Here is a 16,561-nt window from a genome sequence, read left to right as displayed (position 1 = left end):
TTCAGCAGCTTCTCTAACCAAGAGGATGAGGTGAGCAGGTGTCTGTAAGCACAAAATACTTGGACAAAAATGTTCAAAATGGAATACACAAGCCAGGATGGGATAACTGAATAGTGAATAATCAACAAAGAATTATTTAATAAAAACATGCAATAAAATGCACTACTCTTTTTCATGAGGAGTCATGATTTTCTGTGATCAGCTGAGGCAAGTCACAAGAATATTACTGAAGAAACCAATGCACATACACACACACACACACACACACACACACACACACATTCCACATTTCATTTTCTTTTTTTCATATATTCGAAGCAAATAAATTATGCATTAGAATGTGCAGAAGTGTGTTTGCTGTAAAGGATGTGTAAACTCATTTCTCATTTTCACTTAGAAAAGCAATAAAGTACAATTAGCCCAGGGGTGCCCAAACTTTTCCATATGTCTATAAATATATCATTGCTGCTGGAACAAAGGTCAAAATGATCCCAAATTGCTTAGAATAAAATCTTTTTACTTTTCCTTACATCAAAAGATAAGAATATTTTTCTTCTCCTGAAAAGTTATGTTTGTGCTGGATTTCTGGACAAACATAAATCCAAGGTCCTGTAGACGAAAACAGGATTTTCAGTAGAAAATCTCCACTGGCAGTGTAACTGTCTCTGGAAAACTGGCCTTATATTACTGTCTTTTCTTTGTACTGGATCCATTATAGTGAAGAATGCAGCTAAACCACAGCGCTATCAGTCATGATGGAAGCCTTGTTTATTGTAATTCAAATTCCTTTTTTAAGATTTGAAATAATCATCATCATGTTGAATATTATGATGTGGGACAATAGACGACTGTAATAGCTGAAACTTTGCTGTATTTGCATCCATTGCATTATCTAAAGCAAATAGGATCAAAGAACTTCAGAAAGGTCAGGAATTTGCTAACTGTAGATTTCCAGTGCTCAGTTCAGTCAAATTCAGTTTTGTATGCTGCCTCTGTGGATTACTTTGTACATTTAATACATAAAATATTCAGGTAATTAAATCCAAGAGTTTATGGGTTTGACTAGTTTGAAAGTGGCTTTGGGTTTATCCATGCTGTTTTGAAAGATCAGATTTTCTGCATTATTTTGGACGCTGAGAGTCTTACTGTTGTTTTAACACTAATTTGGTGCTAACTGAGCCAGTGACCATGGACCAAGACTAGGGATTTTTTTGTTTTCTGTGTGATTTTCAAGCAATACTATCACAATCTGAAATTAATTCTGTTCTATTTGGACAACCTGAGCGGAAATACAGGCTCCGGTCCCAAAGTTTAATTGCTTTTTCAGTTTTTTATGAAGTAAAATCATCTTTCTACTGATGAACATCCTCGTAATCAAATCAAATGACCCTTCATCAACACCACAATATGTGAAGAATATCTTATTATTCAAACTAAGAGGTATATGACTCACTAATCAATGCACACTGGAAACAGGTGACAGACAGTAATGCATCCATGTCCCAGTACATGCGACACAGAGGAACACTGTCTTTATTTTTAGATAACATAATGACACAAAGATGTCAAATTAGACTGTAAAAGTGTTTCATACATAGTTTAAAAGTTCTGAAATATGACTTACTTTGTTGTTATTATATTAACCTTAATTGTAGGACCAAACAAATCCTTCTTTTCTCAATAGTGATCATAATAAGATGCTAGTTATGGGGATGCGTTTGGCTCTCAGAAATGACAACACAAAAAGAAGACAATATCAGAGAGACTGTGCTACTGCAGCAAACAGAACTATACCAAGAAAATGGTTATAGCCTGACTGTATTAGCCTGTAGTCATTCAGCAGGGTCCAAACTCTTATCCAGAGAAAGCCCCAGCACCAAGTGATCAGTGGACACCGCAATAAACCTCTGTTGCAAGACATGAAGAATACATAACAACATGTAGTTGTTAAAGTGAGATCATCATGATTTATTCCATTTTGGCAGACCAGTTCAAAGCGTGTTTTAGTTCAAAGAAATTAAAAGAGAACTTTTTACTTTGCATTTTATTTTTAGCTTACATTCTCAGATATTAGGCAAGTAATTAGATAAGAATTATTACTTTTCCTGTTTGTTCTTTGTTGATGTATTCTATCCATGTTTCCATCCATGTGTAAGGTTGTTGTTTTAATTGCTACACATTAAAATTCAGTTTCCAGCATTATCAGCATGTGACTATTTCTTATTACATTCCACCAGCAGAATATTCATAATCAGACACAACACACACTCACACCTGATGTTAGACTTTCCTTCAGCAGCACCATATTCACCTAGTTATAAATGTACAAATTACTGAGATACCAGCCACAATGCATCCTCCTGCTGAGAAACTGGACAGCATTGCATCTCATGCGTGATTGATGATGGCGATGATTAACTGATTAGATTTCCTCAGGGTGATGGAGCGAGAACCGCTATATTACATCAGACTTATGTTCATTTAAAGTGGAACACCTGATTATTATTACAGATGATTACAATGTCTGTGTATTGTCTAATTAATACATGGTCAGCTTATTTAATGTGAGGAGAATTGTGGAAAAAAGAAAACACTTTTAGCATCGAACACCGGCCTTAATTACTGATGGATAAATACTTCCTACCTCTGTCAGCATGACAAACTGAGCAACTATGTCACAGAACTGGTTAATGACATGCCTGAAAGAATAACGTTGTATGCTAGAAGTAGTGCAGTTGGGCATAATGTCAGCCCGGCCCAGCCTGGATAAAACGTTGATACTTGTTTACAGGCAGCCGCAGGTCTTGACCACCATGTTCCGATGTTTCTTGAGTATTACATTGTTGTTGTCATCATAAAAGAGCACAGAGATGGGACTGAGCTTGGTTGGCGCACAGCAGGCCTTCGGTACCTCGTCTGGCTTTATAAGATGGACCTGTCAAAGACAAGAAGTCACTCTGTCTGTTTCAGCTCAGTCACAATTTCAGACTGATCAGTTCACTGTTAGAATAGATCTGCCCATGATATTTTGCAGATTTAGAATTAATCCAAATTATGTCAGACACATCTTATACACACATGCAGAAAAAAATAATGCAATAAACTTGGTAAAAAGGTACTAACCACAAGCTGGATCATGGCGTGATTAGTAGCGTTCATACAGGAGCCCAGAGGATAGTCACATTCCCCATCACAGTAATATGCTGAGTAACCTGGAGGGGCCAAAACCCAATCCTGAAAAAAGACGAAAACCCAGGTTTGAGGTCAGGTACATGCTATATATATATATATATATATATATAGTGTTGTATGCAAAAGTTTGAACACCCACAGTGAAATGATGTTTTGTTGATTTTTTAAGTGAAAATAACATCCTGAACAGAGAATATATATGACAAATATGACTTTTGTCTGTAAATTGTAGTACACAGCTTCTGTTTATTTTCTGAGTTTAACATATTTGAAAATAAAATTTTTTAAAACTTTTGCTCAAGCCACATTTCATGTTTTTTGTGAATGTGGATTAAGGTTTGAGGGGGGACTGTGTGACAGGAGGGGAGAGAACTATAAGAACTTGGGCTGGAGTTCTGGGCAGCTTCTGCTTAAAGCTAGTTCTCTGTAGAGGAGGTGTTCACTTATTTTCATTCACAAAATCAGCAAATCATGTCATTTGACCAGGGGTGTCACTTTTGCATTTAACAGTACACAGAATACTTTTCTACATACTGTATTGAGATGTACAGTTTACCTTCCAGCCAAGGTCACTAAAGCTGACATATAACTCATGCTTTTTACAGGCCTGCCGCCCACTGTTTGCATGATGCTGATCTGAAATGAAAAAAGACAAAATCATTTTTATTGATTTGTTGCCACAGTAAATGAACAAATTAAAAGTGGAGTGGCTGAGACAGTTTATTTGAAATATGATGGTTTAACCATAAAAAATCAGTGGCTAATAGAAAATTTTGCTATGGTGATTGAGCTTGGCATGCTGCCATATACCTCTCAGAAAACAAACTCTATTTTATGGATCTGGTAGATCCACAGTATAGTTTAAAGGGACAATACAGCCACACTTCCATTTTAATTCACTAATTACTAAAAAACTCTTTGAGGCCAGTAAGCTGAAGTACAAGACTGCTAACCCAGTGGCTTGATTGATCAGACATGTCAAACTGGGGACCTTCCAGGCCAAAGTGCTGCGGAGATTAGTGTTTACCCTCATCTAACGCTGTGAATTCAGTTCTTGAGGGCCTTGCTAATTAGCTGATGAGCTGAATCAGGTGTGTTTAATGAGGCAGCATGCTGAAGGATGCAGTGTTTTGGCCCATGAGGACTGGAGCTTGACACATGTACCATAGATGAACGTGCATAAAACTAGAATACAAACAAATCATTTACTCCGTATTTGACTGTCTGAGGTTAGGATAGTCTGAACATTTGCTCTTTTAATTAATTAATTAGTTATTATAAAATATGTGGCATTTCTACCTCCTGCAACTTTACCGTACTTGTTTGCACTTACCAAATATGCCAGGTCTGTTCGGATGGGGCAGATCATATTTGTTTTTTTTCTTGCGTGGGCTGTTGTGTCTGACAGCTCGAGGCGGGCGGCAAGGGGCCTGGCTGGCCCGGAAGAATGTCACCATAAAGGGCTGTTTGGAGCGAGGGCCTCTGCGGCCAATCAAACCCACCCAACCCGCAGACAATGAGCGGTCTGAGAGAGTGACAAAACATAATTAACATAATAAATATAATGAATAATGAATAAAAATACACACTTCCCAGCAAATGTCTGGGGAGACATCTAGCTTTTCAAAGTGATTTTAACAGAAATGAGCATGTTTTCTTTGTCAGATTGTAATAACTTAATAAATTAAATACCAACCAAGTTAATTTTGAAAAAAATATCACACAAACAGTTTTGACCTTAGACACGACTACCTTGGGAGTAATGACATACTCTGAGCTTCCACTCTTCTGGGAAGCTTCCTACAAGATTTTTGAGTGTGTCTGTGGGAATTTTTGCCCATTCATCCAGAAGAGCATTTGTGAGGTCAGACACTGATGTTGGATGAGAGGGCCAGGCTCGCAATCTCCATTCTAGTTCATTCTAAAGGTGTTTGATAGGGTTGAGGTCAGGGCTCTGTGTGGGCCAGTCAAGTTCTTCCACACCAAACTCACCCAACTATGTCTTTATGGACCTTGCTTTGTGCACTGGGGCACAGTCATGCTGGAACAGAAAAGGGCCTTCCCCAAACTGTTTCCTCAAAGTTGGAAGCATAAATTTGTCTAATATGTCTTGGTATGCTGAAGCATTAAGATTTAGCCTCACTGGAACTAAGGGATCTAGACCAACCCCCAAAAAACAACCCCATAGCATTATCCCTCCTCCACCAAACTTTACAGCTGGCACAGTGCAGTCAGGCAGGTAATGTTCTGCTGGCATTCACCAAACCCAGACTCGTCCATCAGACTGCCACATAGAGAAGTGTGATTCATCACTCCACAAAATATGTTTCCACTGCTCCAGAGTCCAGTGGTGGTGTGCTTTACACCACTCCATTTGACGCTTGGCATTGTACTTGGTGATGTAAGGCTTGCATGCAGCTGCTTGGACATGGAAATCCGTGCCATGAAGCTCCCGGAGCACAGTTTTTGTGCTGATGTTTATGCCAGAGGAGGTTTGGAACCCTGCAGTTATTGAGTCAGCAGAGCACTGGTGACTTTTATGCGCTATGAGTCTCGTAGCTCTGTAACTTTATGTGGCCTGACACTTCATGGCTGAATAGTGCTGTGGTTCCTAAACACTTCCACTTTTCGATTTTATACACCTGTGGAAAGGGGACTGATTAAAACACCTGAATTCAATGATTAAGAGGTGTGTCTCAATACTTTTGTCCATATAGTGTATTTTTCTTACACCTAGGAATAATAGTTCTTTGGCTTTTGCATCTCTATGAGGCCTGTAAGATGTTCCTTGCGAAGGACGTTGTGACATGAGATAAGGACTTGTTTATGCCCAACTCCAATCTACTACTAGACATGGTGGCGGTCAATGGTACAGGAGCTGGAACTGGGTTTTTCCATCTTCGTATAACTGGGTGAAATGTGACCATTCAGGAACCTTCAAAGTCTTCAGCCTGACTGAGAGCGACTTGCTGACATCATTAAGATGCACATAAGGGACACTATATTTGTTGACTGAATCTAACTAATGACACTGTGTTTAGTTTCTGAACCAATTCAAGTCTGCATTATAATACGATTTGTAAGAACAAATCAGCAATTGTATATAATATGTAGAATATGTCTAATTTACATATAATTTACATAAAGGCATAACTGCTTTGACCAAGTCTGTGTCAGATGGAGAAGACACCTGCAGGTGCTCTAACCCCCACTCATCATCCTGTGGTAAATTACCCAACGGCACCAAAAGATTTCCAGTATGTGTTGTTAACAATAGTTCTGAAAAGATAACCACTAAATCACTAATGAGGCCATATCTACTCTTCATAAGCTTTGGAAACAAACCTTCCCACTCTTTATTAAGAGCACTATATGAAGTAGTATGAAGCGCAAAAATGTTTTTTACCTAATAAAGTGAAAGAAATCTGTTTTAAAATCTTCTGCTTTTAAATAAAAATTAGGTCAGCTTTAAGGAAATAAGATGTGATTGCAATTAATCATAAAGGTACAACCTCATTTCCAAAAAATTTTGGATGCTGTGCAAAATGTAAGTAAAAACAGAATGCAACATGCCAGCAACATGTTCCAAAAACATTAGGACAGGGGCAATAAAGGACTGGTGAGGTTGTGTAATGCTAAAAATACACCTGGTGGAACATCTCACAACTAATAAGGTTAAATGGCAACAGGTTAATAACATGAATGAGTATAAACAGAGCATCCCAGAGAGGCTGGGTCTTTCAGAAGTAAAGATGGGGAACGATTCATCCCCCTGTGAGACTACAGGGGCAAATAGTGCAACAATTCAATGATAACAGTTCTCAATGTTAAAAAGCAAAGAACTTGGGTATTTCATCATCTACGGTACATAACATCATTAAAGATTCAGAGAATCCAGAGAAATCTCTGTAAGCAAGGGACAAAGTCAAAAACCAATATTGGATGGCTGTGGTCTTCAGGCCCTCAGGTGGCACTGCAAACAGACATGATTCTGCAGTGGAAATTATTTCATGAACTCAAGAACACTTCTAAAAAATCATCGTCTGTGAACACAGTTTGCCACTGCATCCACAAATGCAAGTTAAAATTCTACCATGCGAAGAAGAAACCATATATAATTCAGAAATGAGACCTGAGCTCATTTAAGATGGACTGGGACAGAGTGTCCTCCAGGTTAAAGAGGAGAAGGACCATATGGCTTGTTATCAGTGCACAGTTCAAAAGCCAGTATTCATGATGGTATAGGGGTGCATTGGTGCACATGGCATGGGTGACGTGCACATCAGTGAAGACACCATTAATGCTTAATAATATATACAGGTTTTGGAGCAACATATGCTGCCATCCAGACGACGTCTTTTTCAGGGAAGGCCTTGTTGAATTGAAATGAGTAATACAACGAAGAAGACCCTGAACTGTTGAGCAGCTGAAATCCTATATACAGCAAGAATGGGGAAAAAAATTCACCTTCAAAACTACAGCAATTGGTCTCCTCAGTCCCTAAACACATACAGAGTGTTGTTAAAAGTAGAAGTGTTGCAACACAGTGGTAAACATGCTCCTGTCCCTTTTTTGAAATGTGTTACTGGCATCAAATTCAAAATGGGCATATATTTAAAAAAAAAAACAAAAAACTTTTATATGCTTGTTTATATGTCTTTGTACTATTTTCAATTAAATATTGGGTTTGAATAATTTGCACATCATTGCCTTGTTTTTATTTACATTTTGCACAGCAGCCCAACTATTTTGGAAACAGGGTTGTAATTAATTCTTTTAACTGTTTTTCAGCCCTAATTTAAAGCATTAGTAAATAGTCTGCAGGTAGTTTCCTTACTTGATTGGAAAGTTACAGGAATGGGATAAGATGTCATCGTGTCCCCAGAGTTTCAACAGCAAATGTGTTATACTGCACAGCTATCACCTTCTAACATCCTCTCAGTTTTTCCTCCTATTCCATGTGAACAAACATCAGCCATCAACTTGATATGCCTTGCTTTTTTATTTGGTGTTGTACAAGATGCTCACCCTCTTCTGTTTCCACATACAATCGGATGCCTAGGTTACTTCGTGGGTGCAGTAGCCAGTGGTTGCTGGCAGATGTCACATCGAAGGCCAGCCAGCCCTCCTGCCCTGCTGGAACAGACTGCATGTCTAACAGGACCAGCTCAGGCTCCCTGAAAACACACCAGCAAGATCAGGTCTTTGTGGACTGAGATGTTTACTGCTTTATGAAGACTGCAGACACTGGCCTGGATGATCAATCTCTAGTGTAGCAGGGCCACATAGCCCCTACAATGTCTAAAAAGGTCACATAGCCCGCCACCTTAAATTAAAAAAATAAACAAACAAACAAAGTACATGATGAATTTATTCCTGAGGTGCTTGAATTGTATGCACTCTAAGAAGGACACTAGAGTGTGACTGACCTGTGTCTTTTCTCCCTCTGGATTTCATAGACAGAGATGTGGAGGGTACGGTTTGCCCGCTGACCCATGGTCAGGGTTTTGTAGATGCGGAACTCTGCGGCAGTGACCGTCTCTCCCTGTGGAAGTGGCGTCAGATCAAAACGGAACTCTTTCCAGTAGGGCCGAGGCTGGAGGAGGTCTCTCTCGTGCTCCACTGAGGGAGAGAGAGAGGTGAAGAAGAGAGAGACAGAGAGATCGACCATGGCTCAGTTAGATGCTGGACAAGCATAAGTAATCAGAGCAGCTTCAGTGCACCTTGGCATAGATTCCACAATCTCTGGAACAGTACTGGAGGTATGGTAACTGCAAAAGCCATTGCATATGATTTACATCATTTTCAAAATTATCAAAGCATTCAGTGACCCCTGGGTGCCCTGTGAATGAGGGGACAGTCACCCTGGAAGACCACTCCGATCAGGATAGAAATGTTTCATCATAGGATAAGAATGATTACTCAGAATAACTATCAGTAACACATCAACAACACATCAGTGAAGTAGCAGTGGTGAAGCATCTGAATACACTGAAGTAAATATCTTGTACATGTGCTGTAGATACATTACTTACATTAAGCAGATGTACTGGTAATATGTTACTTCCATTACATAAAAGCTAACTTTACCCAAAACTTATCCCTCACCTGACTCTAATCTGAACCCTAACCTTAACCTCAACCCAAAACTTAATCCTAACCCTCATATGTTTTTGATATGTTACTGAGAGTCTGTTGAGTGTTTGTTTCATCAAAAAGGACGACTCAAAACAAAGTGTCACCCAAGCCTGTATTGTTCTCTTGGTGTATGCCACACATGCACTCACGCTCTTGTGGAGAATATGGTGACTCATCTGACCATATCACCTTTTCCATATCTATGTAGACCCCATGTGTCAAACACAAGGCCCATGGCACAATCCTATTCAGCCTGCAAAATTCTATTAATATTAGCCCATTTCACCATGAGCTGCACTACAGTTCCCAGCATGCACTGCAATGTAATGTGTACTCCCACCCCCTCCCCAATAGCAATCTATGTGACAGCGCCACAAAAAAAAAGATGCCAGGTGTCTTGAAAAGGTTAAACAGTTATCCGCAGCTAGTGTAGTCTACTATTTTATATAAAAATTTTTTTTTATTTAAAATAATTTTTGAATCGTTCAAGTATTCAGTGCCTATTTTTTGCTGTTGTAGTTTTGGCATATTTTGAATAAACAATGGCCATTTGGGGTCATGGCAAAATGTAAAAATATAAAATAAATACAGCTGGCCCGCATATTTGTTGAGATTTTTTAATATGACCTTTTAGTAGTTGAGTTTGACATATAATACACATACATGTCAAGGAGGTGGTCGTAATGTTATGCCTGATTGGTATATATATATATATATATTATATATATATATATATATATATATATATAAAGGAACATGGAAACAGTAGGAAAAAAAAACATTAAATGTGGCATGTACATAAGTTTGTGTTCCTTTTTAGTCAGTACTGAGTAAGAAACCTTTTGGCTGAAATAACAGCCAAATATACAGTTTGTAGCCACTTTATTAGATATCAAGTCTGCAAAATTATTTAGCCCTCTCTTTACTGCTTCATCAGTAGCCAGAACCCCCTTAGGGGATCACACACAGCAGTGTTACTGAAGCTTATAAACAACTCTGTGTCACTGCTGGACTAGTCCACCAACCAAAAAATCCAGCCAACAGCGTCCTGTGGTCAGAGACTAATCCTTGATGAAACACTAGAGAATGAGTAACACAAACTGTGCAGCAACAGATGAGCTGTCGTCTCTGACTTTACATCTACAAGGTGGACCAACAAAGTAGGTGTGTCAAATAGAGTGGACAGTAAGTGGACACAGTGTTTTAAAAACTCCAGTAACACTGTTGTGTCTGATCCTCTTTTACCAACACAACACTCAGTGTCAGTGTCTACCACCCAAATAATACCTGCTCAGTGGTGTCCTGTGGGGGTCCTGACCATTGATGAATGGGATAAACAAAGTCTATCAAAGTATGCAGAAAAACAGATGGACAACAGACTGTAATGGTAGAACTACAAAGTGCACTTATATGGTAAGTGTACCAGATCAAATGGACAATGAGTGATACAAGGTGCTAAAACAATACTGTCACTGGAGTGCTAGACTTTGGCTAGTCTTTGCACTTAAATCTTAAACTGAAACCAAAAAACCTCCCTTACTATATTACAGTATAACTCCATCTGTAACATAATCCTCATTTGCTCAGCTGTGCAAATGTAAAATTTTCACAAATGCTCATATCATCCTGTCATATACTGTATATAACTGTTTTCTATTCTATTATATTGTAATATAGTTCTCCTCAGACCAGCATTTGTATAGACATTCATGTCTGCATATGTACAGATATTTGCACATCTCTTTAAGATCCACCCACTTTGGCTCTTTATTATTATTTCTCATTCTTTACTGTATTTTCATTTTTTGTGCCTTAGTTAAATATTTGTTTAGTTTTGTACAGTCTGTGTTTGTCTGGTCTGTTTAGTATGTTACATGTCATACATGTGTGCATACTTGGAGAAATACAGTGACTCTGATTCTTTGAGACTGTTGTCATCAAAAATCGAGCAACTAGCAAGTAATTAATTGTCTAGTTCAAGAAGCTGCATTGCTTTTAGGTAAAAATAAAATAATCCTCCTTTAAAGTAAAATATAATAGGTAAGATATAAATATATAAATAAGATATAAATAAATGGTCTTAAACACTGGACTTAATGTGTAACTGCTAATTCACCCTTTAACCCTGAAGGCTGGCGCGCAGACCGCTGGTCACCATAGCAACGACAACAGTCTCGGCTAGCTTGTAGCTAACGAAAAGGCAAAGAGACGAACATCGATAGTTTGGAGACGAATGGACTTATTTGCATTTATAAGCACTCCAGCTGGTTTCCTGATATTTTTAATCTGCAACAAGAAACTGTCAAACACTAAAAAAGTCGCGAGGCTGAAGTCAGCTTCTCATTCGAATTCTCCCGTTCCACCTTAAATGGTGCAGTTACATTGTGGCGCCTCAGGCACCATTTATTTAAGGTGGAACAGGAGAATTAGAACAAGAAGCTGGTGAATGAGAAGCGACTTCAGCATCGTACAAAATTTAACGTTGAGAGACATTTTAAAAGAAAGTATCACTACTACTTTTGTGGAAAAGTTTCCTGTCGGAGATGCGAGAAAAGCGACTACAGCTGAGCTGAAGCTTAAAGCAGAGCAAAGTAAGTCTGCATTTTTTCATATTTTTTAGCCTATGCTAGTACATTAGCACATACTGCGACGTATTTACTGCCAAAGTTAAAAGGACATAAAGTATTGTGGCTCTCAAGGTGGTTAGGTTTTTGTTGAAAGGACAAAATGGATCTTCTTAATATTTGGGATGCCGACCAACTGCGTTCAACTTATTACGTACTCACACGGTGTTAGCTCAACAGAATGCTGTGTGACAACCTCTTCAATTTGCTCTGCCTATTCCATATTATACAGTTGTGTGCAAAAGTTTAAACACACACACACAAACACACACACACATCATCATCATCTAAACCGCTTATCCTTCTGGGTCGCGGTGGGGTGCTGGAGCCTATCCCAGTTGTCATTGGGCAGAAGGCAGGTTTAAACACTCCCAATCAAATTGAATGTTTTATTGAAAAGATGACAGACACAGAACAGACTAAAATATGGCATTTGTCAGCAAATTTTAAAGTAGTTTCTATTTATTTGCTGGGTTTAACGTATCAGAAAAAAATATAAAATAGTATATCAAATATAAAACGTACCATAACTTTTGCACAGGCCACATTTTGTTTTATTTTTTCCAAAATGATAAATTTAGCAAATAAACACTAACTGTGCATTATAATGTGCATAACTGTGTTCTCTGTAGAGGATGTGTAACTTATTTTCACTCAGAAAATCACCAAAACATGTAATGTGACTGGGGCACTAAAACATTTGCATACGACTCTAGGTATATAGTATATGGAGGACATGGGAGAAAATGATGTTATGCACCTGCATTGATGAGAGAGAGAGAGAAAGAGAGAGAGAGAGAGAGAGAAAGATGAGGACGACAGCATCCCTGCCTACAGTATGGCCTACAGGACAACACTACTGTACAACACAGCGGGGGGGGGGTGAAGGAGAGAGGATGAGGGAGTGACAGGCCAGGAGAAATGAAAGAGTGGGAGAGACAGGGAAAAAACTGAGAGAAGACATTTAAAGAAAGAGAGGAGCAGAGGAGTGTCATCAGCTGCAGCTACGCTATGATATAGAAGTAAATGAAGGAGAGAGAGGGAGTGTGTTTTGCAGGGGTACGAGACAATGTGCTGAAGAATGGGCAGACAGGAGAGGGAGAGAGGGATAAATCCACAGCGAGAGCGAGGAAGATGAACATTTGTCCTTGTAGAGCCCTGTGGGTCAGACTAACACCCACGGCCAGGCCTGCGCTGTAGGGTAATTAGAGGCAGTGTGGGGCCGGCTCCCGCTCAACACACAACCACTAATTACAGCCTCGCTGTGTATTTTTAGAGGAGTGCCTGACATTATTTTCATTTCCCTCTCCCTCCTCCTCTTTCTGCCTTGCGATGTAGCCTGTAATTCTGCACAGCTGTGTGCCCTCTGCATCATCACACAGCCCTTCAGAAGGGTTTGCCCAGATGAGCTCAATGACTGATATCGTATCGGCCAATACGGATCAACAACAATGTCTCTTCCAGGCAGTAATGCAGGGAATTCCAGTGCAAGGGAAAATTTATTGCTGTGCACTAATAATCATAGACAATAGGCCGCTGGCAGTGATGATGAAAATAAGAGAAGACAAATGTTCTCCCATGACGAAGACACTGGAGAGAAGGAGAGAAATGAAGGGAGGAGGCCACTGAGAATGAGACATTTAATTGTAATTCTGCGACAGATAAGCATCATCTCTGGGCTGAGACAGGAAGAAGAGATGTTGGAGAGATAGTGCAGTTGTCTCAGTGCAGTGGACCACAAATCCTGTTTTCTAGGACTCCACAATAAACCCAACAATCCATTTGGCCAAAGCTTTCGAGGCCCTCTATGAGCTGAAATGTAGAATATTGGAGTGAAGCATCTGCACAGGTCACCCAGCATCATGGGCTTATTGCCAGAGTTAACAGTCTGTAATACTGCATACAGGCATTAACTCTTAAATGTCTGGGTGCCTTTACACCCATTCGTGCATACCTCAGGTTAACACCCTGAAACGTATTTTGTTATATTTTCATATTTTATTTGTCAGTTATCTATGAATAAAGGAAGGTAGACAAGGAGAATGAGGTCATTGGTGCTAGTGATATGGGGGTATGTGTTTAACACCTGTCAGCTAGTCCAGAAGTACATACAGTATAGTAGTTTCATAGTAGTTACTATATAATAAGTCTAAAATGGCCTTAGACTGGAAAACTGAATTTCCTATTCAATGCTCAGTGTTAAATTTTTTTAATTTATTGTTCACTGTCCAGTCCGAATGTGGAATTTAAGCTGAAAAACAAAGACTTGTTTTGAATTAATCGTATTTGTGATGTCACAAAACCAATGCATTTGCATATATCTACTTAATCAGCCTACAGTAGGTTAGCTCCACCCATTTACTTTGAAGTTAAAAGCAGTGTTTCTGCTTGGACTGCTTTTTAATTGAGGTGCTATACTGGGCAGCCAAGTGTCGCTGTTAGATAAAAACCTCCAAACTCTCCAAAACATTTCAGGAGAAGTAAAAACATTTTTAACTTTCAGTGACCACTAATGTAAAAATATTTTATTACAGGTCAAAATGGAGCATTTATATTGATCCACTCATCATGAATTTTTTACACAATGTACAGGACAGCTGGCGACAGCTTTTCATATTACTTATATGAGGTTTTGTTCTGACAGCGACAACATATTAGTCTTAAGATTAGAGGACTAAGAACTGAAAAATAAGCCTAGAGTTTAAGAGGTTAGAGGGTAAAACTTTAAAGAGGTCCCTTGTGCATTTGAGCCATCCCTTACCTAGGTTGACGAAGCTCATGACCGTGTCTGCCTCGCTGACCACCGTGCCGAGGGGAGGCGTGTGTGTACTGAGTGTAGGAAGTGCAGCATGGATGACCCCCTCTTGGTTCAAGCCCAGGCCTGGACCCTCATCCCCCTCAGCTGACACGGCGTGGTACAGGTCCAGCATGAAGAGCGGGGCAGAGGAGGGGGGTCGCAGTGGCGGGTGAGGCCGGGGCCGCCCGGGCAGCCCCAGGATGGAAAGGATCTCCCTCTGCATCTCCTTTTTCTCTCGGCCACTCAACTTACGGAAGCTTGATTGTACCTCTTTCTGCCCACACACACAGACAAACAAACACAGGGGGAAGAAGACCACCAGCAGGAAAAGCCACTGGCGACCTGTAGTTCTGCAGCCAGTGCCACAGCTGCCTTCCCTCCCTCTGCTGTATTTTTGAGACACATGCTGGTCCAGGAGCTTCTGTTTGTCCCTACGTGCAGACGGGACATCCCGGCTAAGGAGGCCTGCTTCCATTGGTGCTGTTTTCCTTCTCACTTCCTGCTGTGTTCTGATGACTCTCTTTCCTCAATGTCTCGAGGCGTTTGGACAACCTCAGCCCACGATGGGACAGTCGCAGGGCTGCCCAATGGCACCAATTACTCAGCTTTAAGGCAAACGCTAGATGTTCCCGTAGCAGAAGCCGTCCATGAATGAGTTCACCTGTTTTCCTGAGCGATCAGAGATGTTTAAGAGAGATCAGTGTTTATTACCCGCGTCCCTCCGTTTATCTCTCCCACCCTCCCTGTCCCTCCTTTCTCTTGCACTGTTATCTACGGAATAAACCTGCACACTTCTCCCTCTTCCACACTCTCTTCTGTTTACTTATGAAGGGAGCACAGATAGAGCAATAACCTCTGGCACTGCAGAAGCAGCTTACAGGAAAACAAACAGCTCTTAAGACTTTTCCACTGCTTTGAAGAGCAGAGTTTGGAAGCGTTCGAGCGAGGTTAAGTAAAGAGCAGGTGCTGAGTAAGGGCTGAGGCAGAACGCAAAATTGAAGTCCAGTACAGTAAATAAATAAGGTGGGTTGACCAACCAGCCAGCCAAGTCTCTCTTTAAAGGGTCCGCAAACCAATGCAACATCTGCCTTTTCTCCAGATATGTAGACAAGTTACAGCTTGATTTGCAATGAATGAAATCAGATCCACAAGAAATGAGAAATGCTCAGTACATGAGTGACTCCTCACCAGCTTTTCATGGCCTTTCAGTACAGCATAATCCAGTAAATAATCAGTCCAAGCTTTGCCAAAATATCCTGCACTGTTTTGTACTTGTGTAATGATTCTTGTACCAAATCCCTCAGATAAAATAATCCACACCTGCAAGCACAAACTCCTCACACTGCAGCACAGCAATAATCTCTCTGGGATCTTCGTACTGAGTGTGTAATGTGAACATGAGCCTTCCTTCTCTTTGCAAGATGCTGGACAGACAGAGGGAGTGTCCCAAATGACTGAAGCCTCCTCCCTCTCTCTCTCCCCGCAATGTTCCCTCCATTCACCATATCCACCATTTCATCTTCAACACACCCAAAATTTGTTCACAATTACCACGTGGCTTGGCGTGAGAGTGGTCTAAGATGCGTCTCTTGGAGACAGCCGGGCGGGTTTAACTGCTGCAAAGCCTGTAGTCTGAATGCTGAGAAAATTATGATCCAGAGTGCATTTAGGTTTTGTAGATTGAAACAGATGACGTGGAGCATGAAGGAACGATAATTTAGCATGAGTGGTTTACTTCAGACAATCTCTCCTATCAACAGGAAAAGAGATAACTATGGGTGGTCTCTTGCCAACACTAAAGTCTGGCTTT

General features: G+C 40.2%; 1 protein-coding gene across 1 annotated transcript; it reads right to left on the bottom strand.

The window, feature by feature from the left end:
* Positions 1-1,941: 1,941 nt before the first annotated feature.
* On the bottom strand, positions 1,942-16,177 carry bmp8a (bone morphogenetic protein 8a). Its single transcript, XM_036566403.1, has 7 exons — positions 14,716-16,177; positions 8,622-8,814; positions 8,221-8,369; positions 4,526-4,717; positions 3,749-3,828; positions 3,124-3,234; positions 1,942-2,935 (listed from the first exon to the last, which is right to left on the bottom strand). The coding sequence occupies exons 1-7, from the start codon at positions 15,224-15,226 to the stop codon at positions 2,786-2,788; spliced, it is 1,386 nt and encodes a 461-aa protein (XP_036422296.1). The 5' UTR covers positions 15,227-16,177; the 3' UTR covers positions 1,942-2,785.
* Positions 16,178-16,561: the final 384 nt, after the last annotated feature.

The sequence above is a fragment of the Colossoma macropomum genome, unplaced genomic scaffold, assembly GCF_904425465.1.
Source record: "Colossoma macropomum unplaced genomic scaffold, Colossoma_macropomum, whole genome shotgun sequence".
NCBI classification, from domain to species: Eukaryota; Metazoa; Chordata; class Actinopteri; order Characiformes; family Serrasalmidae; genus Colossoma; species Colossoma macropomum.
This window is presented reverse-complemented; position numbering and strand designations above follow the sequence as displayed.